Source organism: Tachyglossus aculeatus, chromosome 7 (genome assembly GCF_015852505.1).
Source record: "Tachyglossus aculeatus isolate mTacAcu1 chromosome 7, mTacAcu1.pri, whole genome shotgun sequence".
In the NCBI taxonomy this organism is placed as follows: Eukaryota; Metazoa; Chordata; class Mammalia; order Monotremata; family Tachyglossidae; genus Tachyglossus; species Tachyglossus aculeatus.
In genome coordinates, this window is record NC_052072.1 from 30,696,419 (window position 1) to 30,722,999 (window position 26,581).

Here is a 26,581-nt window from a genome sequence, read left to right on the forward strand (position 1 = left end):
GCCAACTGTCAGCTGTGTGACCTTGGGCAAGTCACTTACAGTTTCCTCATCTGTAAAATGGGGATTAAAACTGTGAACCCCCCGTGGGACAACCTGATCACCTTGTAACCTCACCAGTGCTTAGAACACTGCTTTGCACATAGTAAGCACTTAATAAATGCCATTATTATTATACTTTCCCAAGCAAATGCACACAGTAAGCGCTCAATACAATTGAATGAATACCCCATGCTTAGAACAGTGCCTGACAACACAGTACGTGCTTAACAATTACCTTAAAGAAAAAACACCTAAAGAAATCACCTCTCCAGACATGAAGAATGGATTTTAGGGGTACAAGAGAGGAGCTGGGCAGGGAGATTGGGCTCTAGGACATATCCAGAGGGGCTGAAGGTGACTCTCCTCCTGCCTCTGTCTGGTACAGTGGCCTGGCTGGGATCTGGAGGGTCATTTATTCGTTCACTCCATCAAATTTATCGAGCACTTACTGTGTGCAAAATATTGTACTAAGCAACGGGGAGAGTACAACAACAGACACATTCCTGCCCACAAGGTGATCACAGTCTAGAGGTTGGACTGCCCTGAAATTATGCACAGGAAACTAAAGGGTGGCCAGAATTCCAGAAACTATCTCAATAGTCTAACATCTGCAGGTGAATCTTTGCTGATCCTTTTTCTAGTGCTGTTGTTGCCTTATGCTGCCGAGTCGTGTCCGACCCTCAGCGACACAATGGACATATCTCTATCAGAATGCCCCACCTTCATCTGCAACCACTCTGGCAATGTATCCATAGTTTTCTTGGTAAAAATATGGATGCGGTTTACGATTGCCTCCTTCTGCGCAGTAAACCTGAGTCTCCGCCCTCGACTCTCCCGTGCCATTGCTGCCCAGCCGGTGAGTTTTTCCAGTAGAACACTCTTTTTTTATGACAGTGCCACAAGTCCGGCCCTTCATAGCTAAACTGGCAGTGCTTGGCCCATGTAAGTAGAACGAAGGTTAACGGAGGCATGGATCCTTACTCCCACCCAAGATTTTTTCTCAAACTGTTGTGCAGTTTGCATGTTGTAGGGAGGATATCATGTTCCCAGACCTGAATGCAACCATATCTGAAATGGCCGAGAGATGAAACGCATATCCTGTTTCTAAAAGTCTCCTGAGTTGCACAATCCAGAGTTGCTCATAAACACACGAACTGATGCTAAGAGTGATTGGGGAAGGAGTAGGTGGAAAGGATGAGTCTGTAAACTCACTGTGGGCAGGGAATGCATGTCTGACAGCTCTGTTGTTTTGTACTCTCCCAAGTGCTTAGTACAGAGCTCTGCACATAGTAAACACTCTATAAATACCATTGAAGATGATGAACAATCATCCTCTAGACTGTAAGTTTGTTGTGAGCGGGGAACACATCTACCAACTCGGTTGTACTGTACTCTCCCCAGTGCTTAGCACAGTGCTCTGTATACTGTAAGCGCTCAGTAAATATCAATGATTTTTCAACTAATAGATTCTGTACTTCACTGCTCATGAGTGGTGACAAGTCAGGTAAACTTGTGCTTCAATTCAAGGAGCTAAATAGTCTCCAGATTTGTCCAATGCTTTTCTGCAACAAGAGGTTTTTTGTCAAATTTTTCTATTATGTGTCATTTAGAAATTTACTTTTTACTTTCATCTTAAAAAAAAACTGGGGAGCACACATATCTGTTACTGTTAGTTTATTGCATTGTGAACTAGTTACTATGAAAAAACTTGAAATTTAAACATACAGTAAAATGTCCAGTTACAGGTTTATGGCTCAATACAATAAAAACTGGTTCATACAAAACACTAAATAAAATGGCTTTTAACAGTATATACCCTGTGTTTTGCTCCTTTTGTAAAAGTTTAGGATAAACAACGATTTAAAATATGTATACAAACTAGTTAGCCAGGCAACTATCAAGGAAATCAAGCAGAGGGTTAGTCGCATTGCACCACGTAATACTGACATTGGGTCATACTAAAACTTCACTAAAGGGCTGGCTGCTTGTGTCTGGATTTGCAATGGTTTATTTTATTCATACTTTTCCAAGACACATCTACAAATTAGTCTTCTAAGTCCATTTTCCCACACTCAATTTCTCAGTAGAAAAGGCACATCTGTGTTTAAGCTGACTTCAGAGTAGTATAACAGGCACTCTTGGCAGGAGCATTAACTTTCTCAGACCATTAAGGCCCGTACAATGATACCTTTCTGCAGCATGCACTGGGCATTCATTGCGGCAAAGCTCTAAAAAGTGAACTTACTGGTTTGGAAGACTGAATATTCTTCTCAAATAACTCAACTTTACTTCAGAAACAGACATTAGAATTTTGATTCATTGACATTTGGCAAAATAAGGTTTTCCTTCATTTAATTTAAAAAATGAGACAGTGCCTTTTTGACGTTTTAATCAATGGCTTCTAGTAGATATTCCTTTGCCAACCAGTCGGTATAATGAAGCATCATTTTTTTCTTAAGCAATCACAGGAAAAAAGAGCCTTATGCTAGGCACCTGATTCACGTTCCTCTTCTGATTAGTTCAAATTTAAAAAAATAAGATTAGAAAGAGACATGAGTGGGAACAGGACCCCCCCCACACACAACACACACCTCAAGTGAGGAAAGAAAGACAACAGCATTGCCAAGGCAATAGGCTCCTTGTGGTTCTTAATTTGGGACTGCAGTTACCCAACAGCTCTGCTTTCCTCACTGTGATTTGCAACAGCCCAGGCAGACAGAAAGGGTATGAGGTTGACGGGGGCGGGGGAGAGAGGGGTGTTTGCGTATGAATCTATTTGCTATTGGCTGTAGCTGTCAATCCGAACTGCCTTGGGACAGTGCTTCCCGATACTCAGAACCGAGTGGTTTAGGCTGAAGTGTCAGGTCCAGGCTCTATTTCATTTTCCAGAGAGGCTCTGAAAGGATCGGGGCAGGTTCCTTTTCTACTACTCACATCCCAGAGCTGCTCAGCTAGGGAACACAGGTCAGCTCTGCTGACAATTTTATTGTTAACCCATTATCAGACGCTACCCTTGACTTCCCAAGAATATCCCTAAGTGCCATTTTCTACACGGCTCCCCAGAACCTTGTGATGTTTAGTGAATTGTAGCAATAACACCATCAATTTCTAATTTCATTGAGTGTAACTTACGAGCAACACCCCTCACTTCCCCTATTAGCTCTCCCTTCCAAGTCGCCTTCGCACTTAGATCTGTACCCAAGCCCTTGACATTCACTCCAGAGCACTTATGGGCAAATCCTTTTACTCTTCCATTTCTCCTACCTGTAATTTCTTTTAATGACTGCCTTCCCACTAGAACGTAAGTTCCTTGTGGGCAGGGACTGTATCTACCAACTCTGTTGGATTGTACTCTCCCAAGCACTTAGTGTAGTGCTCTGCACATAGTAACATAGTAAATGCTCTAGCATAGTCTCCAGACTGTAAGATCACTACGGGCAGGGAACAAGTGTCATAATTCTGCTGTATTGTACTCTCCTAAGTGCTTAGTAAAATGCTCTGTACATAGCGCTCAAGAAACACCATTGATTGCTCTACACAAAGTAGGCACTCAATAAATGGCAATGATTTATTGGCCTGGTGTGTTTGATTCTGTTCTCTTGCCCACTGAAAGAGACACTCAGAGTATGACAGATCATATCCAGTGGCTGAAAGAGTGGGCCTTTCAGGTCAAAAGAAAAGGCTGATTTTGAACCAAGTGAAAAATTTGCAGCATCTCCCACCAGCTAACATTAGATAGCAAAGAGGAGAGAGAAAGGAGGAAATGAAAAAACAACTGCAAAAATCACACTACAATCACACTTAGAGCACCTAAGTGTCATGATTGGACTCAATGCAGCAGCAATCTAGTCGAATGTGGCTGTAAAATGTGTGCATGAAAACGCAGGAATATTTTCCTAAGAAAGTCCACTTTCATAGGATGAACAATAAAAATGTCTATTTGGGAAAATATTTTATATGAACACTCTTGCTGAGACAGATGCTCATGTGCTTCAATTTATGGAATATCTTTACCGGTCTTTCCTTTCTTTAATTTGTAAGAGACAGTGTTAAAAAATATTTACAATTTTCTTCTCCCCAGCCTCCCCTATATTTCTTGGGCAACTGCTATAAGGTTTTATGAGTAAAAAGGGGAAGGGTTAAAAACAAATTTTCAGGATTAGGACCAGATTTAGTGTTTCCCTCCTCCCTCAGGCCCCCTCCCCATCCCTCAGGTGTCCTAAAGCCATTCAAATTCCACTGGCCTAATTTAGCTTGCAAATATCAGAAAGCCTCTTATAATAAGAACAAATAACCTACACATTGATTAAAAGCTAGGAGCTGACCAAACGGGGACACTGAGAACAAGAAGGAAAAATGCCAGGAAAAATGAATCAAAATTTTCAAAATTCTCATTAAATTTAATTTAGGTTTCTAAAGAATCTGTGCAAAAAAAAATCAGCTACAGTTTTAGGGGCCATTTTATATTTATATTTATCCAGGAGGCATGAAGCCAAAGGTATATTTTGAAACACTATTTACCAACCTCCTTCCCAACCCCTCCCCCACCAAAAAACAAAAAACAACCCGATTTTCCAGCTTTTGAAGAATGACGGAAACAATACCAGGTGATTTAAAAACATGGAAAAACAGCCACAGATATACACTTCAAAATGAACCTTAAAACAATGGAGTGAAAATAGTGTTTTATATATACAAAAACTCAGTTTCTAATCAGTGTTCCACGAAAAAGGAAAGAAAAGGGGGTGTTAGGGAATGTTAAATCAAGCTCCAGAAGCGAAAGTATTTCAGAATTATATGCAATCATACCTAATTATCATGTATCCAACCCCAGCACATAGCAAAGTGCTTGACACAATAAGTAAGCACATAATAAATACCACAATAATTATAAGAAGAAATAAAGCCAGAAGCCATGTGTGGTGGCTGGAACCTATATCAGGAAAAAAGGTTTCATAATAGTAAATTAAAATTTTTAAACAACTCCTACCCCACATCTCTCAAAGATAGTGTCTGGCAGTAAATGAATGATCTAGCCAAAGATCAGACTGCCATAGGAAATGCATTCTGTCTTTTAAATAAAACACTTCTAAAATGGACAAATGCAACTAGACAGTTAAGAGTTAAGGCTTCTCTAAAGATTACTAGATATTGAAATATTTAAGGCACAAATCAGTACGTTCAAGTCACTATCAGAGGCCAAGAAAGAGCGATTTTTCGACCCCTTCCTTCCCTCGAAGGAAGCCTATGAACTTGTATTGTTGCTGAATGAATGCAATGGAAAATAAAATAATCCTTTTTAAAAATAAGAAAAGTAAAAACCACCCATGAACTCCTAGTACGATTTTTCCACCTGATGCCCCGATCTGTATTAAGCACCACTGACATCAACAGGGCGGCAGAATTCTTCCAGATATACTTTAAGGCCTCAGTTATCCTTCCGAACCTCTAGCACTGCAGTCTTAGATGCGGTTTTCCTCCTCCTTTGCGATCTCCTCTGTGCTTTTTTGCAGGGAAGGTGCCACAGCTTCTTTTGTGACTTCGTTCTGTTTATCAACGTCGTCGATATTCGTCTCCTCCTCTTTCACTTCCTTTTTCAGCTTCTCCTCAGCTTTCTGTTCTCTTGCCACAAGCCGGTAGTTGATGCCCATGCCAATGAAGAGGTAGATTCCGGCCACGACTAGGATAATGCCACAAGCCCAGTAGGTGTATTTGTAGTCTCCATACGTATCATTGAGTTGACCTGCAGTGAGCCAAGAGGGAGAGATGTTGCTTGGGAAAAATACAGCCAACAGAACATGACACAATCACAAAGTTCCAGATTCCAAGAGATTTTACCCAAACGACACACTTAAGCCTGGAGAAAAAGCACTGACATTTGCCTAGAGGCTGTTGATCTTTGATTCCCAATGTGAAGGACTTCAGCTGGAACGAGGTTTTGGGTGTTTTCTATTTCTAGAAACTTTAATTTTGGTGTTGCTAATTTTGGGGACCTAGCAGGACTGCTTTTAAGTTCCCTTCCTGTTTGAATGTGCCTCACGTGACACAGGGACTGGGAAGGATCTGATTATATTACATCTACCCCAGCATTTAGCATAGTGCTTGGCACCTAGTAAGCTTAACAAATATCATGGCTATTATTATTTATTATGGGTTTCAAGGTTCTCAGCTGACTTTCTCCCTTCCACGAAAAAGTATCTCTAACCAAGTGTTTGAATCCAACACAGCAGTCTTGCACATCTCTCTTTCACGTGGACATTTTTCCAGTCTTTCAATCCTACACTGCCAGACCCTAGGTTAGTCTTCGTAACTGCTTTCAGAAAAATAGCTTCTAGGCAAGAGTGCTAAATGAAGTAGAGTACTGGTTTGGAAACACTGAAAAGTGTATTTATGTGTTCAAGAGCCTAGGTAAATTGACCAAAACACAGAAGGATATAAAATACATTGAAAAACACATTAAACAGTGATGGCATAAAATAGTTGGGGACGCCTCATGGTGTAATGGATTGAGCTTGGGTCTGGGGGTCAGAATCCCAGCTCTGCCACGTGAGACCTTGGGCTGTGCCTCAGTTCCCTCATCTGTAAAATATGGATTGAGACCGTGAGCCCCATGTGGGACAGGGACTGTGTCCAACCCAATTTGCTTGCACCCACCCCAGCGCTTAGTACAGTGCTTGGCACATAGTAAGCGCTTAACAAATACCACAATTATTACTATTATTATCACCTGAACAATAATGTAAATGTGTACCAATAAAATTTTGAAGTAATTTTTTGCGTGCCTGTGGAAATATTTAATGTTCAAAGTGCTATTTTTCCACATCCTACTAAAAAAAGAGGCAACTAGGACTAGCAGAGTAGTTACTTAATACTAAAACCTAAATGGGACTTCATTGTTCTCATCGAGTTAATCAAAATACTTCAAAGGTTAAAGAGGAGGGGACGGGAAGTATTTAAAGTATAATTTAGAAGCGAGAAAGTGTTCAGGCAGTAAAAAAAATAGTGTAATTACATTTCAAACGCTCTGTGGCGAATGAAGAGCATTACGTGGGTTTGTTGTGTAACTACCCTGCACAGTCAGAGATGACAAAGTGTACGTACCTAAGAAAAGGTTGCTGCAAGATGGGCCAAACACACATGGAAAAAGATTGTCACCTGCTACGCTGTTTGGAGTGTCTGGTACTGTTAATGTTTTTCCCCTCAGCCCCACGATGGTAATAATCCCGTAATAAAAGCCCAAAGAGATGTTACTTGGCAGAAAACCCGGGACATACCTAAAAGGGGTGGTCCCAGGAGCACAGGGCAGCATTCCACGATCGTCACCAATCCAACGGCACTGGAGAATCTCTGAGTTCCAACGAGGTCCATCAGGGTTTCGAACAAGACTGCGCTCATCCAGCCAAAGGCAAATCCAAAGAATCCCGCATAGATACAAAACCCAACATAATTGGTAGATAAGGGTGCCAGCAGGTGACAGACTCCATTATAGATTACGGAGATAGCAAAGAAATACTGAATTCGAGGCCTCACCCACTTTGTGTTGGCTATAAGTCCCATAGAAGGTCTGGCTACCATATCTACAAAAGCCAGAATGGAAAGAAGAAAGGCCGCAGACTCACTGGATATCTTCTGACTCTTGGCATAATTACTGAGGAAGACTAAAGGAGTAAACAGTCCGAAAAACATGAGCACATTACCAGAGAGGTAGAGCAGAAAACCCCTGTGCGTGAATAAGGAAAAGTCCAGGAATTTGTTAATCGTCTGGAAAACCGAGACTTTCTGCTCTTTAGTGTTTCCAGCAATCAGATCTGTCTTGGCATCTCCACCACCACCGGTATCTTTTTTCAGGCCGGACTGCCCCGCTTCCTGCAAGGCTTCTTTAGATATTTCTTTCTTCAGGGCGCCTGGTTTGGGCCCTATTGGGCGCATCAGAGATCCAGCCACACAGCAGTTCAAAAGGATGCCCCCAAGAATTAAGAAGCTCCCCCTCCAGCCAAAAATACCAAAAAAGGCTTGATTCAAAGGTGCCAGGGTGGACAGAAACACAGGACTCCCTGCCATGGCAAGTCCATTGGCCAGCGGGCGTTTCTTAAAGAAATACTTGCCAATCATAGTCAAAGCAGGATTCAAGTTGAAAGCAAGTCCAAGGCCTGAAAACAAAATACACTGTTATTAGCTTTCAATACGTGTTCAGAAGAGCACCTGCAAGGCAAACCGGGTAGGGTTCCAAAGTGTGTTAGAAAATCAGAGAGAACAGCTTTAGAAAAAGATCATAAAGGCTACATTAACAAAATTTCAACATAGTTACTATGCAAAAAAAATTAAATAATTATGATTCCCAATCAGTTCATCAATTGGGTTTACTGAGTGATTCCTGTGCGCAGAGCACTGTACTAAGCGCTTGGGAGAGTACAGCATAACAGGATTGGTAGACACGTTCCCTGCCCATAAGGAGTTTACAGTCTAGAGGAAAAGACCAAAAGGAACTTAGGGTGAGTTAAGCCACCCTCCTGTCTCTAATTTAGGGTTCGTGAGATCTGAGGGCCAGAATCAAATTTGCCTCTCAAAAAAAATATTCAAGCTAAAGAAGCAGCATGGCTTAGTGGAGGGCTTACGGGCCTTGGAGTCAGAAGATCATGAGTTCTAATCCCAGCTCTGCCACTTATCTGCCTTGTGACCTTGGGCAAGTCGCTTCACTTCTCTGGGCCTCAGTTATCTCATCCGGAAAATGGGGATTAAGGCTGTGAGTCCCATGTGGGACAACCCGACTATCTTGTATCTGCCTCAGCGCTTAGAAGAGTGCTTGGCACATATGGCTTAAAAAATACCATAATTATTACTACTAACACGTGAAAAAAGTTAGTGGGGTAGTTATCATAGCCATCTCTGTCAAGTGTGTAAAAGACCCAGGAGAAAACTCACCTCCAACAACGCCAACGCACAGGTACAGCTCTTGGACAGTATTGCAGAATGAAGCGGCGATCAAGCCACATCCCGACAGGCAACCGCCAGCTATCATTATTGGGCGACTACCGTATTTGTTCACCAGAATACTGCTGATGGGACCTAGGAGACAATAAACAGCTCACTGACACATGGGCATGCCAAAGAAAGGGCAGCTGAATTCAACACCACCTCACACATTTGGCCCCCATTTAGTTTGACTACTGCTGGCCCCTACTTCTGGCCCTCAGTTTTGGCCCTCTCGCTCAGTGTGAAGGACAATTTAAAAATGGTGTTTGGAGTGGGCATGTGTCCCTCCTGCTTCCTGTGTGCTGTGAATGGAATGCCCAAAGGCTCCCTGAACCATTTTAAAATTAATTTGGCAGCTTGGGGAGGAAACAGGCCTATAAACTGGTAAAGGGAGTAGAGGCAGAGGTGTGGCATGGCCAGGAACAGCCAGAGCGAGTTGGGAGGCTGCCTGGTGACAAATTCTGGGATTTCTGGATTTTTATATTTTGGACTTTGCTTGGTCTCAAACTATCTAAATATATCATCATCAATCGTATTTATTGAGCGCTTACTATGTGCAGAGCACTGCACTAAGCGCTTGGGAAGTACAAATAGGCAACATATAGAGACAGTCCCTACCCAACAGTGGGCTCACAGTCTAAAAATATATGAGGTTCTGTTTTACTTACCCCCTGAATTTACAACAGCCGTGGAAATCTCAAACGTACACGTGCCCTAACATAAAACTGAAGTGAAACTTTGGTACTTCTTAAGTAGTTGTGTTATTAAGTGCTTACTCAGCTACGCACTGGGGTAGATACAAGATACAAACATATCCGACAGTACCTTTCCCTTCAAGGGCTCACAATCTAAGAGCAGGTACCTTATCTTTATTTACAAATGAGGAAATTAGGGCACAGAGAGGTTAAGCAACTTGCTCACTGTCTCACCGGGCCCTACCTCCTTCCCCTCCCCACAGCACCTGTATAGGTTTGTACAGATTTATTACTCTATTTATTTTACTTGTATATATTTACTATTCTATTCATTTTGTTAATGATGTGCATTTAGCTTTAATTCTATTTGTTCTAACGACTTGACACCTGTCCACATGTGTTGTTTTATTGTGTCTCCCTCTTCTAGACTGTGAACCCACTGTTGGGTAGGGACTGTCTCTATATGTTGCCAACTTGTACTTCCCAAGCGCTCACTACAGTGCTCTGTACATAGTAAGCGCTCAAATACGACTGAATGAAGGAATGAACAAACTCAAATCTAATATCTCCCCCTTTTAGACTGTGAGCCCACTGTTGGGTAGGGACTGTCTCTATTTGTTGCCAACTTGTACTTCCCAAGGGCTTAGTACAGTGCTCTGCACACAGTAAGTGCTCAATAAATACGATTGATTGGCTGATTAATATGTTTGGGGCTGGTTGGAAAGAGACCAGGAGGAATAGTACCCCATGAAAAACTTCTCTCGGGAAAAAAAAACACAAAAAAACCCAGAACCACTCTAGTAAGCTTTACAACAAATTGACAAAATTGCTTTCACTTGATTTTTTTGATTAGTGCTTGACGCAGAAAAATATGATCAAATATGCCACCATTTACCATGTGCTACCGCTACTACGCTGACCCAGCAGTTATCCTATCCTGCCTCGACCACTGCATCAGCCTCCTTGCTGAACTCCCAGCTTCCTGTCTCTCTCCACTTCAATCCATACTTCACTCTGTTGCACGGATCATCTATCAATAAAAAATTTCAGCCCATCTATCTCCACGTCAAACACAAACTCCTTACCATCGGCTTTAAAGCACTCAGTCAGCTTGCCCCATGCTACCTCGCCTCTCTAAACTCCTACTACAGTCCAGCTTGCTCACTCTACTCCTCCGGCACCAGTTTACTCACTGTGCCCCAATCTCGTCTATCTTGCTGCCAGACTCCTTTTCTACATCGGTCCCTACCCAACAATGGGTTCACAGTCTAGAAGAGGGAGACAGACAATAAAACAAAACATGTGGACAGGTGACAAGTCGTTAGAACAAATAGAATTAAAGCTAAATGCACATCATTAACAAAATGAATAGAATAGTAAATACATACAAGGCCTTCCCAGACTGAGCCCCTTCCTTCCTCTCCCCCTCGTCCCCCTCTCCATTCCCCCCTTCTTACCTCCTTCCCTTCACCACAGCACCTGTATATATGTATATATGTTTGTACATATTTATTACTCTATTTATTTATTTATTTTACTTGTACATATCTATCCTATTTATTTTATTTTGTTAGTATGTTTGGTTTTGTTCTCTGTCTCCCCCTTTTAGACTGTGAGCCCACTGTTGGGTAGGGACTGTCTCTATATGTTGCCAATTTGTACTTCCCAAGCGCTTAGTACAGTGCTCTGCACATAGTAAGCGCTCAATAAATACGATTGATGATGATGATGATGATCGTCTCCCCAGCCTGGAACTCCCTCCCCCTCCATAAACGCCCGATCACCACTCTCTCCACCCACAAAGCATAAATAAGGTCACATCTCCTCCAGTTGGCCTTCCTTGATTAAGCTCTCTTTTCCCCAGCTCACTCTCTTCTGTGTCATCTATGCCCTTGGATCTGTGACCTTTGGACATTTGATATTCACCCTATCCTCAACCCCACAGCACTTATATACATATCTTTAAATTATTATAAATTATTTATTCTTACTTATGTCTGCCTTCCCCTCTAGACTGTAAGCTCATTATGGGGAAGGACCACGCCTGCTAATTCTCATTTACTGTACTCCCAAGCACTTAGAACAGTGCTCTGCACATAGTAAATGCTCAATAAACCCCAATGATTGACTGCTATACCAAGTTATCTGAAGAGGCTTTCTAGACTCACACAGATAAGTTTCACCTGTTACTTCTCTCATGATTGACCAAGATGAGTATTAATAAAAAAAATTCCATTACAACAAAACTTAAAAGGATGTTAAACTACTTCATTTTAATGGAATTAAAATCAGAGTTTTAAAAATTCTTTATAAAGATGATCTAGGCTCTTCTCCAATCCAGGGCACACACACAAAAGGATCCAGAAATGTCACTTTCAGTTATAGCAGAAAAGTAGGATCCCAAACTAATGAGAGAGTCTCTGTTAAACTGAGGTCCAGACTGGATTTTGCTGAATGGGAATGGGTAGGGCCTTCAATTAGGCAGGGAAAAGTCTCAGCATGGGAACCATTTCTGTTCACAGTCCAAGATGCTAGGCAGGTTCCATTCTTAAGGTCTTCCCCACTTCCCCGGAGATTCTCAGGAAATTTGGTTATTATAAATGTAATGTGATTTACAATTATAGTGGCACTGAAAGTGTAGTTAACATCCTCTACACTGTGAGTTCCCCCCACTTCTAGACAGGGCATGTGTCTATCAAATCTGTTGCATTCTCTGAAGAGCATAGACTGTGAGCCCATCGTTGGGTAGGGACCGTCTCTATATGTTGTCGACTTTTACTTCCCAAGCGCTTAGTACAGTGCTCTGCACACAGTAAGTGCTCAGTAAGTACCCTTGACTGATTAAGGATAATTGGCTAGCGCTTTGAAAACACTTCCCTGTGTGGATTTCCTGGTTCAGGGAGATAAAATGTTAAGTTGCTTTCCTCAGGGGCTAATGAGGGGAGACAGATGGGAGTTGAAGGAGAAAGTGGGGAGGATTAGGGAGCCCAAGAAGAGAAAATTCTGCATCTGCCATGGATAAGGTCATCTATGGTGCCATCAAAAAAAGTCTCCCATAAAACTGAATAGCCAGTGTTTGGGGGACAAAGAGAAGTTAGTGATTTGTTTTCTGACTGCACTTTAAAAATCATTCATTACAAGAAGCCCAAATCCAAAGTAAACCAATTAAAAAGCAGTAGTGTATGCTTCATAGACAGTGAATTAAAAAATGCTGAATGAACATTCACTGAACATTAACAGATTGTTTTTTTATTAACAGATAGCAAAGTCATCAACATGTTATTCATAGGTGGCCGGTCCGTAGTGAACAAGCCTTTCAACTTAGTTTCAAGAAAGTTCTGCTAAGGGTTCAAAGGGCACCTAGCATCGGATATTTTCCGATGCCTGGGAATAAGATGTTCAACTTTAGGACTCGAAAGTACATTTTTTGCTTCATGCTTTCAAAGAGATAAGATGAGTGAATTACAATTTATGTGAGGCAGATAGAAAACAATGCCGATTTTGTTCACTCCCCACTGTTCGTTCTTTAAGAAATGAATGAACTGGTAAAACCTTTGTGTTGGCTAGTCAATTTTTCATTCTGCATTTACCAGGTAGCTGCAGAAACAGATTAAAAATGAAACCAGCATTCTCTGTCTAAAAAGACCCTGAAAAGAAATGCTTTCAACACAAAAATTACAAGGAATAATGAGCACAAACAAGCATGTAGAAAAGAATTAAAACTCTAGTATCTTAGGACTCGGGTCATGTATCGTGAGCTTGCCCCATGCCTAGTTCTTTTAGAACTCTTATGTGTTGTGTGAAACCTTCACAATGTCGCTAAAATCCGCCCTTTCCTCTCCATCCAAAATGCTATGTTAATCCTATCACTTATCCTCTTCCGCCTTGACTACTTTTATCAGCCTTCTTGCTGACCTCCCAGCCTCCTGTCTCTCTCCACTCTGGTCTATACTTCATTCTGCTGCCTGGATCACTTTTCTATAAAAACATCCTTTCCTCTCTCCTCAAGAACCTCCAGTGATTGCCCATCCACCCCTGCATCCAACAGAAACTCCTCACCATTAGCTTTAAAACAATCACTGTGTCCACTCCTACCTCACCTCCCTACTCTCCTACAACAACCCAGCCTGCACACTTAGCTGCTCTGATGCTAACCTTCACACTGTACTTCAATCTTGTATATCTCAGGGTTGACTTCACACCCACGTCCTGCCTCTGGCCTGGAATGCCCTTCCTCCTCATAACCGACAGACAATTATTCTCCTCTCGGCACTCATTCAAAAGCTTATTGAAGGCACATCTCCTTCAAGAGCCCTGACTTAGCCCTCTTTCCCTCTTCTTCAACTCCCTTCTGCATTGCCCTGACTTGCTTCCTTAATTCATCCCCCCTCCTGGCACTTATCTAAATATGTATAATTTATTTATTTATATTAATGCTGTCTTCCCCTCTAGACTGTAAGCTTGTTATGGACAGGGATTGTGTCTGTTATACTTTCCGTGGCACTTAATATAGTGCTCTGCACAGAGTAAGTGCTCAATAAATATGATTGACTAACCCAGTAAATAATATCATGAATGCTACTGTGTATTTCAGACCTGTTACATTTGTTTCTTTCTGGAACTAGCAGCACCCAGCAAGCTATATAATGAAACCAAGGAGTAATAAACCATGCAACCATGCAAGGACAGTAAATATCCCATCTTCTCCTGAGCCTTGAGATTGTAGACACTTAGATATGATCTAGGTCTTAGTATGGTTGGTCAGCCAGGGGTTCAGACTTCTGTTTTGGTGAGTGTACATGCAAAATGGTCCCTGAGGATTGCTGGGATTTGCAATTCCAAAGACATTTGGACTTAGTCACTGGACCTTGCACTTTGGGTACCCCAAGGCAGTGCCTCAATAGCTCTGTCATATTCTCTCCCCATCCTTGAGTTCTAAGAGGCTAGTAAAAGGAAAATCAGACTAGCCTGGCCCGCAGTCAGATCCCAGCCTAAACATAGGGCTACAGTCTTCATGTCTCTATGAGATAAAGGCCCATGACTTTGCTGGCAGCAGAGAAATGCTCCTGGTTTCACTCTGCCTAAATATAATTTGCTCTCCCTTAATCTGTTCCATATACATTTCTCTTTATAAGATGTCCAGAAATCTAGTCTCTAAATGAAATGATAGTCTCAAGACACAACTTCTATATGCAAACTGTTCAGACAACAGACTGCAGTAGTGGTTTTCCTCAAAGGATATGTTTAGATTCCCTCAGAGAGAAGTTCATGCTTTCAGATTCATAGCTGTCAATGAACCTAACCCAAATTCCTCTGGGGTTTCATTCCTATTCCATGTAGGTTAAAAAAGAAAAATGGGTGGGCGCAGATCTGGAGCCTCTTTGAATTTTGTCCATTCCCTAGTATCTCTAGAAGGAAAGTGAGGAACGTGTTAGCTTATTGAAAAGATACAACCCCAGCATTGGTCTCTGGCACAGATCCCTGCGAAGGAATGAAAGCTGCACCATCATACCCATAAACACATCCATGCTCAGAGTGTGACAAACTGAAGTCCCAGCTGAGGTGCTGTTCTAAGGATTACTGCCATTCTGGAAGGGAAGGAAGAAGCATCCTTTAAGATAGGGAAAACAGAAACAACCCACTTTGCAAATGGGCTCATTATAGGTCACTTGTTTTTCAGGACCATTAGTGGTAGAAAGGATGGCCTCAATCAGCTCTCATTAAAGGGAGGAAAAAAAAAAAAGAAGAAGAAGAGTTATAGTTTATGGGTCTGTAAAACACTGCTGCAGAGAAATGTGCTGGTCACCTCGCTGAGTGAGGACAAAGCAGGGACTGTTTCCCAAAGGAAGGCTCGTGTGCAATTAGTCCACTGACGTCAGGTGCTTTTGATGCAAAATGCAAATGGACTTCAGGCTGTCCACCAGCCCAGAACTGCACCAAGGGCTTGGCCAACTTGAGGGTGCACTATATAGAAATGACTGTTTCTAGGTCATACTATCAGATTTCGAAAATTGAGTGCATCTTTCCTGCAAGACTGAAGTTCATTGGAAAGGATGAAAAAAACAAAGTTCTTCTTAGAAACAGAGCAGATTGGAAAGAGCAGCAAGGTCTCCAGTTCTACTCCCAGGTCAGGAATCTTAAAGTAGGTGATCTGCATGTGAAATGAGAACTCAAAAAGATATACAACATCTCTAGAATCCACCCTTTCCTTTCCATCCCGATTGCTAACACACTGATCCATACACTTATATCCCACCTGGACTACTGCATCAGCCTCCTCACTGACCACCCTGCCTCCTGTCTCTCCCCACTCCAGTGCATACTTCACTCTGCTGCCCGGATCATTCTTCTATAAAAAAACAAACAAAAAAACACGTTCACTCCATGTCTCCCCACACCTCAAAAATCTCCAGTGGCTGACCACTCAACTCCACATGAAAACTGAATCTCTTTACCACTGGCTTTAAGACTCTCAATCAGAATTCTCCTTCCTACCTTACGTTGCTGATTTCCTAATACAACCAAACTCATACAATTAGCTCCTCTAACACCAATCTACTCACCTCGCTGTACCTTGATCTGATCTATCTCAACACTGACCCCTTGCCCTGTCCTCCCTCCGGCTTAATTTCTGACAACCCATCATTCTTCCTACCTTCAAAGCCCATCTAAAATCACAACAGAGAGGCCTTCCCTCACTGAGCCCTCATTTCCCCTATTTACCTGCTCTTCTGTTATCACCTTTGTACTATGATCTGTAGCCTTTAAGCATTTTATATCCATATCCCCCATTAGCCCCACAGCACTTGTATACATATCACTATACTCTCCCACTTCCCCTATCTGTAATTTATTTTAATGCCTGTCTTCCCCTGTAATCTGTTGTCATCTTCAGGGCAGGGCTCATGACTATCAATTCTGCTGTATTGTACTCTCCAAGGCTCTGAACCCAGAAGGCACTCAAATACCATTGCTAGAGATCCGAAAGTAACACAGTAGAGGATATCAGAACTGAGGAAAAAAAGAATCACCAGCCAACAGGGTATTTTATCCACCTAGCAGAAACGGATCCTCTTCTGGGGCTTTAATAAACCTAAACACTGTGGTTTAATTGTACATTTGACTTTAAATTCTATGAAATGTGGCTTGATGTCATAAGCATTAGTAATTTTAAAGGCAAAACAGTAATTTCCTTACGCACGAGGTTACCATTCTTTCATGCTGAAGAAAAATAAGGGGAAAAAAGGACTTAAATGCAACCATTTGAAGACCAACTGAAAAGCAGCTTGAGACTCACGACCACAGGATGAACGAGGGGAGATTACTAAACCCTGCAATCCTAATGGCTCGGAAAGATTCCTCTTCAGCTTTGCACAAGAGCGCCTTCTCTATTACCGCATGAATAAAAACAAACCCGTATATGGAATTCTAAAGCAGATTCTAGGGATAAGCCAATGAGTATCACAGTGACACAAATACTTTGGGAGAGTAGGGCTAGGGTTATGTCTAGGCATTCTGTACCCATGAAAAGGTCTTAGTGAGAGGAGGGGGAAAGAAAAGGCTTCATTTCTACCTGAGGTTTACAAGAGTGGGCTGGAGACAGGTTGCCTGTCTGGGGCTGTTAACCTTGGGGTGGTGGGGGGGAGATGGGTGTGTGTGTGTGTGTGTGGGGTGTGTGTGTGTGTGTGTGTGTGTGCGCGCGCGCGTGCGTGTCAGGTCAGGGAGGAGGGTGGTGGGACTGCAGAAACAGGGGAGGTCCCTCAGACCCCATTAATTTCCTCCCTTTTCCCTTGGGCAGAGGCATCCTCGAGGCCCAAGGGGTGCTGACAGGGGCAGAGAGCTGATCCCCGTCTCCTTATGAGCCCCCTTAGATCAGCAGAAGTTCAGGAGAGTCCTCTTACATCTTCAACAAAGCCCCCTCAACATGGCAGCTCCATACAGGTGCCTAGCAGTGAACTTATAAAAGTGCTTCATAAAAATTGACAAGACCCTAAAGAATGGGTTCTTACCTCCTGCATACATGACGGCCAACATGATGGAAGATATCCAAGAAACTTGACTGCTGGTGGCATTGAATATAACTTCAATCTCCTTGAAGAACACGGTAATTGATTTGGGAAAGGCATATGAGAAGCCAATAGAGATGAAGGCTCCAACGACCACAGCCCACCCCCATCCTCCTTCTGGAGGGGTGTACCCCTGAGGACCTCCAATGGCTGGTGGCATCTTAAATGAAGGTAGTCTCGAGTCGGCTGGATTTCAAAGATCTGTGGAATACAGAAAGCACAATTAAATCAGAATTTAGTAGGATGACAAACTCCCCATACCACTATTCCCACTGCCTCTTGATAACTTTGTAAAGTGTCCCATCAACAGCCTCCCTCTCCTAGATGAGAGTAAAGGGATATTTGCCAATCAGGAAACAGAATTATATTCAGGAACATCTGACCAAACACAGGATTAGTGAGCAAGTAAGCTTAGTAAAGAGGAATGTTAAAGACTTCTTTAGATCAAGAGTAAGAAAGAGGTCAAGGAATCCTCAGTACTTTCTAAAAATAACCGAAAGGCAAAAAAAGTTTATTACTACTGCTTGGATGCCACAAACCGAAAGGCAGTCTTCTCCCATTTAATGCTGCCCCTCCCTTCTACTGCAGTTATCCTGGGCACCAGGCACTTGTTAACTTGTTATGAGAGTGGATTTACCCTCCTACTAGAGATAACCAAATTGCTCACATTTGACTTATCTGCAAACAAAATTCTACCCATTTCAAGGTTTTAAACTTTAAGACTGTTTCATTTAGTTTCTTTCCATTACCTGTCCCCCATTTCAATTTTTCCTCAGTATTGATAACTAGAGGAAAAGTACAAAAGACCTATTGGAAAAGAGAAAGAAAAGCTGCTCCCGGAACAGCTAAATGTGAACACATTCAGCAGGTGGATGGTGTTTTCAGGCAACGGGCTACTTCAGGCAACTTTTTCATTTGCAATGACTCAAGACAAATACCTAAATAATGACCCTAAGGAGTGGTTTTCATAAAAGCCAACGATCCTTCAACAAATTTGGAGCTTATTATGTCTATTATAATTTGAAGGTCAGTCACGCTGATGGGAGCTTGGCAAGAGAAGTCAAGGACACCAGTTCCATGGGGATGAGGAGGCCCCAGCCTTTTGATTGAAGACAGCAGCCACAGCTAACCTGCTTCCATCCCTCAGGGCCAGAGAGGGGACTGGTAGAGAGCTAGGATGTTAACTTTATTTTTTATACTTCATCAGTATGACATGAACAAGGTCTCCAGCACTTAGAACGGTGCTAGGCACACAGGAAGCACTTAACAGGTACCAGAATTATTACTTTGGGTTCCTAAAGAACTTCGCGGTTCTTGGGTTGGGCCAGAGGCTCCATTCGCCTCCAGCCCAGAAGCTCAGTGAGTGAAACTGAATCATACATTTATTGTACTCCTGGTCCACCCAGTCAGCCTGCCATAGCAAAGGCTCTAGAGCCACTGCGGAGGCTGTGTAAATCCTGTGGGGCCACTGCACCACTTCCACACTTGATGCTGCCACTTCTGCCATCTGCACCATCACCACCCAAAGCAGACGCAGGTCTGGATCGGCTGCTCCATCCTGGACTGCTGTTGGAGTTCCTTTCAAGACAGTGAGAGATTAGTATCCTCTCCTATTTTTCTCCCTCCTGCCACAACTCTGCCTTGCCGCAGCTATGGCACCTATGCTCAAAAAGACAAAAAAGTCGGCAGCCTTGGCAGGTCGTACATTTGAGCACTTTCTCTAGGCAGAGCATTCCACAAGGCACTTGGGAGAGTACAATAGACATGATCCCTGTCCTCAAGGAAATTATTATCTAACAGGGGAGACAGACACTTAAAACAAATTCCAGGTAAGGGGGAAGCAACAGGGTTTAAAGCTATGCACACAAATGCTGTCCTGGATGGGGTGGGTGGTGGAGGATGGAGGAGGAGTTCTGGTAATCTTAGGTAGCACAGAAGTGCTAAAGTAGCAGAAGTTTGCAGGGAGATGAGAGGTAGTATAACAGGGGCTGATTCAAGGGGGCAAGGAAGGAAATTACCACAGTGGGATTGGCACAGAAGGGATAAAGCTAATGTTTTTGTCCCATAGCTTTCCGGGAAGATGGCGGTCCTAATTAGCCCTACTTGCCCTTAGGGGCCTGAAAGGGGAAAGAGCTGGTTAAGTGCATATAAACCCATAGTTAGGAGTTTCTGCTTAAAGACAGGAATGACCAACCAATGGAGGGTTTTGAGGATGATGGAAGACCTGCATAGTACAATGTTTTAGGAAAATGATCCTGGCTGAATGAAGTAGATTAATAGATGAATTTGAGGGAACCAAGGAGGGAATCATGGAAAACCGTATTTGCAGACTCTCCATTCCCCCTGAGCTCATAATACGATTCCTACTTCAAACAACTGAAATTTACTGAAAATTTAACTAATAGGTAAAATGTAGACGTACAATACCATGACGACTTAATTCTCCTGCCTCTCAAAATCTACCCCCATTACCTCTGCCTCCGACTCCATCCTTTCACACCTTATCGAAACACTTGCCCCCTTCCTCCTTCTCTCCCTGACCACCATCTTAAACTGTTCACTCCAATGACTTCTTTTGCACTGTATTCAAACATAATGACTCCCATATCATTTAAAAAACAAAACAAAACAAAAACCCTTCCTTGACCCAATGGCTCCCTCCAGTTAACACCTCATCTCCCATCTACCCCCTCTCTTCAAACTCCTTGAGCAAGTTTGTCTGTACTTACTGCCTCCACTTCCTTTCCTCCAATTCTCTCCTTGATCCCCTCCAAAGTACTCTTCTGTGGGGGAAAGTCTTTTTCAGTAACAAATTCACCATAAGTATGGTATACGACATCAAGAAGGGGCACTAGCATTGTATAATCATAACTACCTCTCTCCCTGGGGAGTGCTGAATTATCAAATCAAGGTACCCTAAAGAAGCTTTGTCCCATCTCTTCTCCCTCCTCAACTTGGAGGTTCCGGTCCTCTTGAGAACCGTAAATTAGGTTTTTCTTTCTCCCTCTCTGGTAAAAAGCGAGACTGATGTCTGCACCTGTGAAACCTGGGATCTGAAGCTAAGTTAGATGCTGGACTCAGAATCAAGATTTCCAGGGCATCTCTTTCTAGACTGGAGAACCTTCTCTCTTGAACCCACCCCATCTTCATCCAGGTACCATTCTTAGGCTTTTCCAGACTTGACCTGCGGCCCCGGCGGAGTGCTAGATCTGGTCTAGGTTTTTGAGGGGTGGGCTTGGCTGGAGCACAGACTGTAGTTATAGGAGAACTTCCTTGAGATACTGCTCCCCCAGTTTACGCTGAGGAGTATTTTCCCATTTGGGAGGATGCCCAAACACATCAATTTCCCAGAAATACGCCATGAGATAGCAGCTGTTTTACATTCTACTGGCCTTTTAATAAACTACAGAAGAATATATAATTAAATTGATTGAACGCTCTTCCTTCCTTCAAAGCCCTACTGAGGGCTCACCTCCTCCAGAAGGCCTTCCCAGACTGAGTCCCCCTTTCCTCTCCTCCTCCCCATCCCCCCGCCCTACCTCCTTCCCCTCCCCACAGTACTTGTATATATTTGTACAGATTTATTACTCTATTTTACTTGTACATATTTACTATTCTATTTTGTTAATGATGTACATATTGTTATAATTCTATTTGTTCTGATGATTTTGACACCTGTCCACATGTTTTGCTTTGTTGTCTGTCTCCCCCTTCTAGACTGTGAGCCCATTGTTGGGTAGGGACCGTCTCTATATGTTACCGCCTTGTACTTCCCAAGCGCTTAGTACAGTGCTCTGAACACAGTAAGTGCTCAATAAATACAACAATGAATGAATGAATGAATCTAGCTTCCACCCCCTTTACTCCATGGAAGCTGCCATCTCAAAGGTCACCAGTGATCCCCTTCTTGCCAAATCCAGCAGCCTCTATCGTAATCCTCCTCGACCGCTCAGCTGTCAGACACTGTGGACCACCCCCTTCTTCTGGAACCATTATCTATCCTTGGCTTCACTGATGTTGTCCTCTCTTGGTTCTTTTCCCATCTCTCTGGCCAATTATTCTCAGTCTAGTTCTGAGGCTCCTCCTCTGCCTCCATACCCACCCGGGGAAATCTCTCACTGTTGGAATCTCTCAAGGTTCAGTTCTGGGTCCTCTTCTACTCTCCATCCACTTCTTTGGAAACTCTTATTCAATCCTACAGTTTCAACTACCATCTCTATGTGGGCGGTTTCCAAATCTACATTTTCAACCCTACATCTCTCCTTCTCTGCAAACTCATATTTCCTCCTGCCTTCAGAACACCTCTATTGGGATGTCCTTATGAAAGCTCCTCATCTTCCCAACCAAACCCTCCCCTCCCCCTGTCTTTCCCACCATTATAGACAGCACCACTATCCTCCCTGACTCCCAAGCCTGGAACCTTGGCATTATCTTTGATTCATCTTTCATTCAACCCATGTATTCAATCTGTCACCAAATCCTGTCAGATCTACCTTTACAACATTGCTAAAACTATCTCTTTCCTCTCTATCCAAACTGCTACTACACTAATCCAGGTACCAATATCCCGCTTGACTACTACTTCAGTCTCCTGTCTCTCCCCACTCCAGCTGTTACTTCACTCTGCTGCCCGGTTAATTTTTCTAAAACAAATTTGGTTCATCTCCCCACTTCTCAAAAACCCACAATATCTGCCCCTTTATCTCTGCATCAAAGAGAAACTACTCACCACTGACTTTAAATCACTTAATCAGCTTGCCCCCTCCTATTTTATCATACTGATTTGCAACTACTTCCCAGTCCACACCTTCAACCAGTCTACTCACTGTACCTTCACCTTGTCTATCTCGATGGTAGCCCCTAGCTCACATCCATCCTCTGGTCTGGAACTTTATTCAACAAATCACCACTCTCCCCACCTTCAAGACCTTATTAAAATATTGCCCCCAAAAGGTCTTCCCCAAAGAAGCCCTCTTTTCCCCTATTAACTCTCCCTTCTGTACTGCTTATGTACTTGGATCTGTACCCTTTAACCAATTAGTCAACCGACCCTCAGCCCCACAACACTTATGCACATACCCATAATTTATTTTAATTAATTTCCCCTCCTCTAGTTCCCAGTGGGTAGGAAACTTGTCTATCAATTTTGCTGAATTATGCTCCCCCAAACACTTAGTATAGTGCTTAACATACAGGAAGTACTCAAATATCATTGACTGATCAAGCTATTCGTTCCAAATACTCCCTGAATTTAAAAAACCTTCCTTCCAATAAGGCAAATGTTGGTCTAAAATAGTGAGACTCTCAAAGAGACCAAATACAGATTGCAGGAGGATGTAAAATCAATGCCAAAAACTTATGAGAAAGGAGTATTTCAGAAGCAGGACAGCTAATATCCCATGACCAATATAGCTACCCCTAGCCCTTTAAGGCATTGAAGTAACAGAACAAGTACTATTTTCTATAAATTAGTATACTAATGCAACACATTTTACTCTAGAAAAACCAAATTGGGAGTTGCGTATTTTAAACATACTCATTTGTAATATCAAACAAAATAAAATATTTCTGGATAAGTCTCTTAGCACAATTCCTTCACAATGGTCCTTTGAGAAGGGAACCCAGCACCTCTGACATTAGTACACTAAAACCGAAATGGATTAAAATTTAAGATTTTAATCTTGCTACTGGGCTCTGGGGGCTTCCCACTTGCTTAAACCGTTTGAGGTTTCTTATGACGACTATTCTCCAGTGCACAATTTAGGATTTTTTTGCCATGTGCTTCCTTATCAAGATCCACACAAAGACATTTATTTACACAGTGTCTCTCAAGGTGGGAACTTAACAGATACTGCCGAAGTCAGCCATTTCCAGAGAAACTTACTACTTTTCTCAAAATAGCAAAAATAAGTTGGCTTTTATTTGGAAACTTTCAAATTACTGAAGTTACATCTGCTCTAATACTTCACCGAAGCTGACACAGCTGGATGCCTTACATTACCTTCATGGCATCTAATATTACACGCATTCAGTCAAACTTGGGGACAATTCCCTTGACCCTACTCAAACCCTCACAGTAACATCAACGGCTCTCCCCAGTAGACGGCCAGAAACACTGGCACAAACCTGAACCTAGTCGGGCTCTAGTGGGGTTCATATATTCATTCATTCATTCAATCGTATTGATTGAGCGCTTACTGTGTGCAGAGCACTGTACTAAGCGCTTGGGAAGTACAAGTTGGCAACACAGAGAGACGGTCCCTACCCAACAGCGGGCTCACAGTCTAGAAGGGGGGAGACGGACGACAAAACAAAACATATTAACAAAATAAAATAGAATAGTCAATATGTACAAGCAAAATAGAGTAATCGATCTGTACAAACATATACAAACAAAACATATTAACAAACTAAAATGGATATCTCTCACCGCTCTCCTTTTAGATCCATTTATATATATATGTATATATATATATATATATTTATATATATATACATATATACATATATAGCTTTTGGCCACATTCAGAGGGCACCAGAAGGCTGTTAGAACTTCAGCCACATACCAGCACTTAGAACTTTGCTTTGCACATAGTAAGCACTTAACAAATGCCATTATCATTATTATTATTATTACCAAGAAAGTGTTACACACCTTCGAGCAGTGAAGCCTAAAGATTCAGTGCAGATGGGCTGGGCCTGGGCACCCTTGTCCTGAAGCTCTATTTAGGTGCATCTCATTTAGGGCTTTACTCCCTGACAGGCAGTCACACCAAGAAGAGAGGGGCTGGGATGGGGCAGGAGCAATTTCAAGGGGAAAAAACAAAACAAACCAACAAAAAAAACTGACTAGCCAACAACTCAGAAGCTTCAAGTGACTATGTCTGGACCCCAAAATGAGAATCAGGAAGTCAGAAGTTCTACTCTGGCCTTATCACAAGTGACCTCATGCAAATTACTATACTTGGACTCTCTGTGCCTTTCCCATCTCCTTTGCAATTTAGGTGCAAGAGCAGTGACCTGTATCACAAAAACATTTAAACACTTGTACTGACTGTCCTTGCAGAATACTTTACAACCCACTATCTAGAATGCTTAACCAGCTTTCTGAGATCTTTATTAAAACACAGAAAGATTGCTTTATTTCCATCAGCAAAATCCACTCCCACCCGCAGTTTTGAATAAAACTCCCAACCTTGACTTTATCAAAGTTTCCAATCAATAGTTTTTGGTTCTGTTATCTAGACAAACTGCCCCCAATATACCTGTTGGGTATGTTTTACTATTTACTCTGTAAAATCTTAAAAAGGATTAGGGAGATTTGAAATAGGTGGACCCTCTTCATTCACTCTTAATTTACATTAACTGAAACAAAAATTTATTTTCTGATTGATGTTTTCAGGGACAATACTTCCTTTGTATCAAGAACTATTTCTTGCTAGTATTTAGGGGGTAGATTACAATGACTGCAAGATTAGAACATACATATAATTTTCTATTTGGGTGAGGAACAGCAAAGCAGAAAGGGACCAAATTCGCTCTATTATGTTAAGTAAAGTTAAACACAAAAATCAAAAGAAGGGGAAAAAACAAGCTAGCGCCTTTCTTCTGGAATGTAGCCTGGTATGCTCCAGTAAACAAAGTGGCAATTTTAGGGCCTCTGTTCAACAGGATAGCCAGCTGAACCACCGTCCAGCTTTTGGATACCACATTTGGACCCAGGGGTATATGAAGTCAGTACCGAGGAACTCAGTGGATTTACTTAGGAACAACAAATACTACGCAGAGGGCTACAGGGAGGTCTGATTTACAGGTACTCATAAATGTAAATTAAGGTCCTTTTCCTTCCTAAAAAAAACTAAAAAAAACTCTCCGGTTTCATGTTGGCTCCTTCCTTCGAGCACTCCTTTTCAGAATATTACCAAGGTTCCTCTGACCTGAGTTCCCAGGCATTCGAGGGAAGCTCGGACAACAACTCTTACTAATAATCAGGCCTTCCCAGACTGAGCCCCTTCCTTCCTCTCCCCCTTGTCCCCCTCTCCATCCCCCCCATCTTACCTCCTTCCCTTCCCCACAGCACCTGTATATATGTATATATGTTTATACATATTTATTACCCTATTTATTTATTTATTTATTTTACTTGTACATATCTATTCTATTTATTTTATTTTGTTAGTATGTTTGGTTTTGTTCTCTGTCTCCCCCTTTTAGACTGTGAGCCCACTGTTGGGTAGGGACTGTCTCTATATGTTGCCAATTTGTACTTCCCAAGCGCTTAGTACAGTGCTCTGCACATAGTAAGCGCTCAATAAATACGATTGATGATGATGATGATGATGATAACTCCTAACATCCTACCAGGCGTGTGTTCACACTGAAAATTTACTAGCAGCCCAAAAGACACGAAATAGCTGAAGTTAGGAGTCTGTAACTGCCTTCATCTTGTAATGAGATCTGGGCACGCAAGCCCCCATTCCGTTCGGAGAAGCCTGTCCAACTCTGTGAGCCGCAGGGCTGAATCTGTATTGAGCTGTTTCTGCGATCAGAGTGCAGCTGCAACACAGTTTATAGAAGCTGCGACAGGATTTATGCACTATTTAGGGTTTACAAAAGCCATCTGCGGTGAATCAGAGGAAAGGGGCATGGGTAATCAGTGTCCTTTAGAGAACCCATCTCCAAAATGCACTGGTCATCCTCAAAATGAGAGCTACCACACTTCAGGCATGTAGTTATCGTGTTCCCATGCAGCTCAGAGGCACCCAAATTAAACTTCTCTGGCTCGTTTCGTCCAACACTTCCAGGACC

At 42.4% G+C, this 26,581-nt stretch overlaps 1 protein-coding gene across 5 annotated transcripts in view; it reads right to left on the reverse strand.

Moving 5' to 3' along the window:
- Window positions 1-3,526: 3,526 nt before the first annotated feature.
- SLC16A1 (solute carrier family 16 member 1) overlaps window positions 3,527-26,581 on the reverse strand; it is a 43,788-nt gene continuing 20,733 nt past the window's right edge. For all 5 annotated transcript variants that reach the window (XM_038749403.1, XM_038749406.1, XM_038749405.1 and 2 more), the window contains 4 exons: window positions 17,717-17,974; window positions 8,962-9,105; window positions 7,314-8,189; window positions 3,527-5,782 (listed from right to left, as the gene is read on the reverse strand). In XM_038749403.1, the coding sequence (XP_038605331.1) occupies window positions 5,502-5,782; window positions 7,314-8,189; window positions 8,962-9,105; window positions 17,717-17,933 (1,518 nt within the window). In that variant the 5' untranslated portion in view covers window positions 17,934-17,974 and the 3' untranslated portion in view covers window positions 3,527-5,501. The remainder of the gene's footprint in view (window positions 5,783-7,313; window positions 8,190-8,961; window positions 9,106-17,716; window positions 17,975-26,581) is intronic.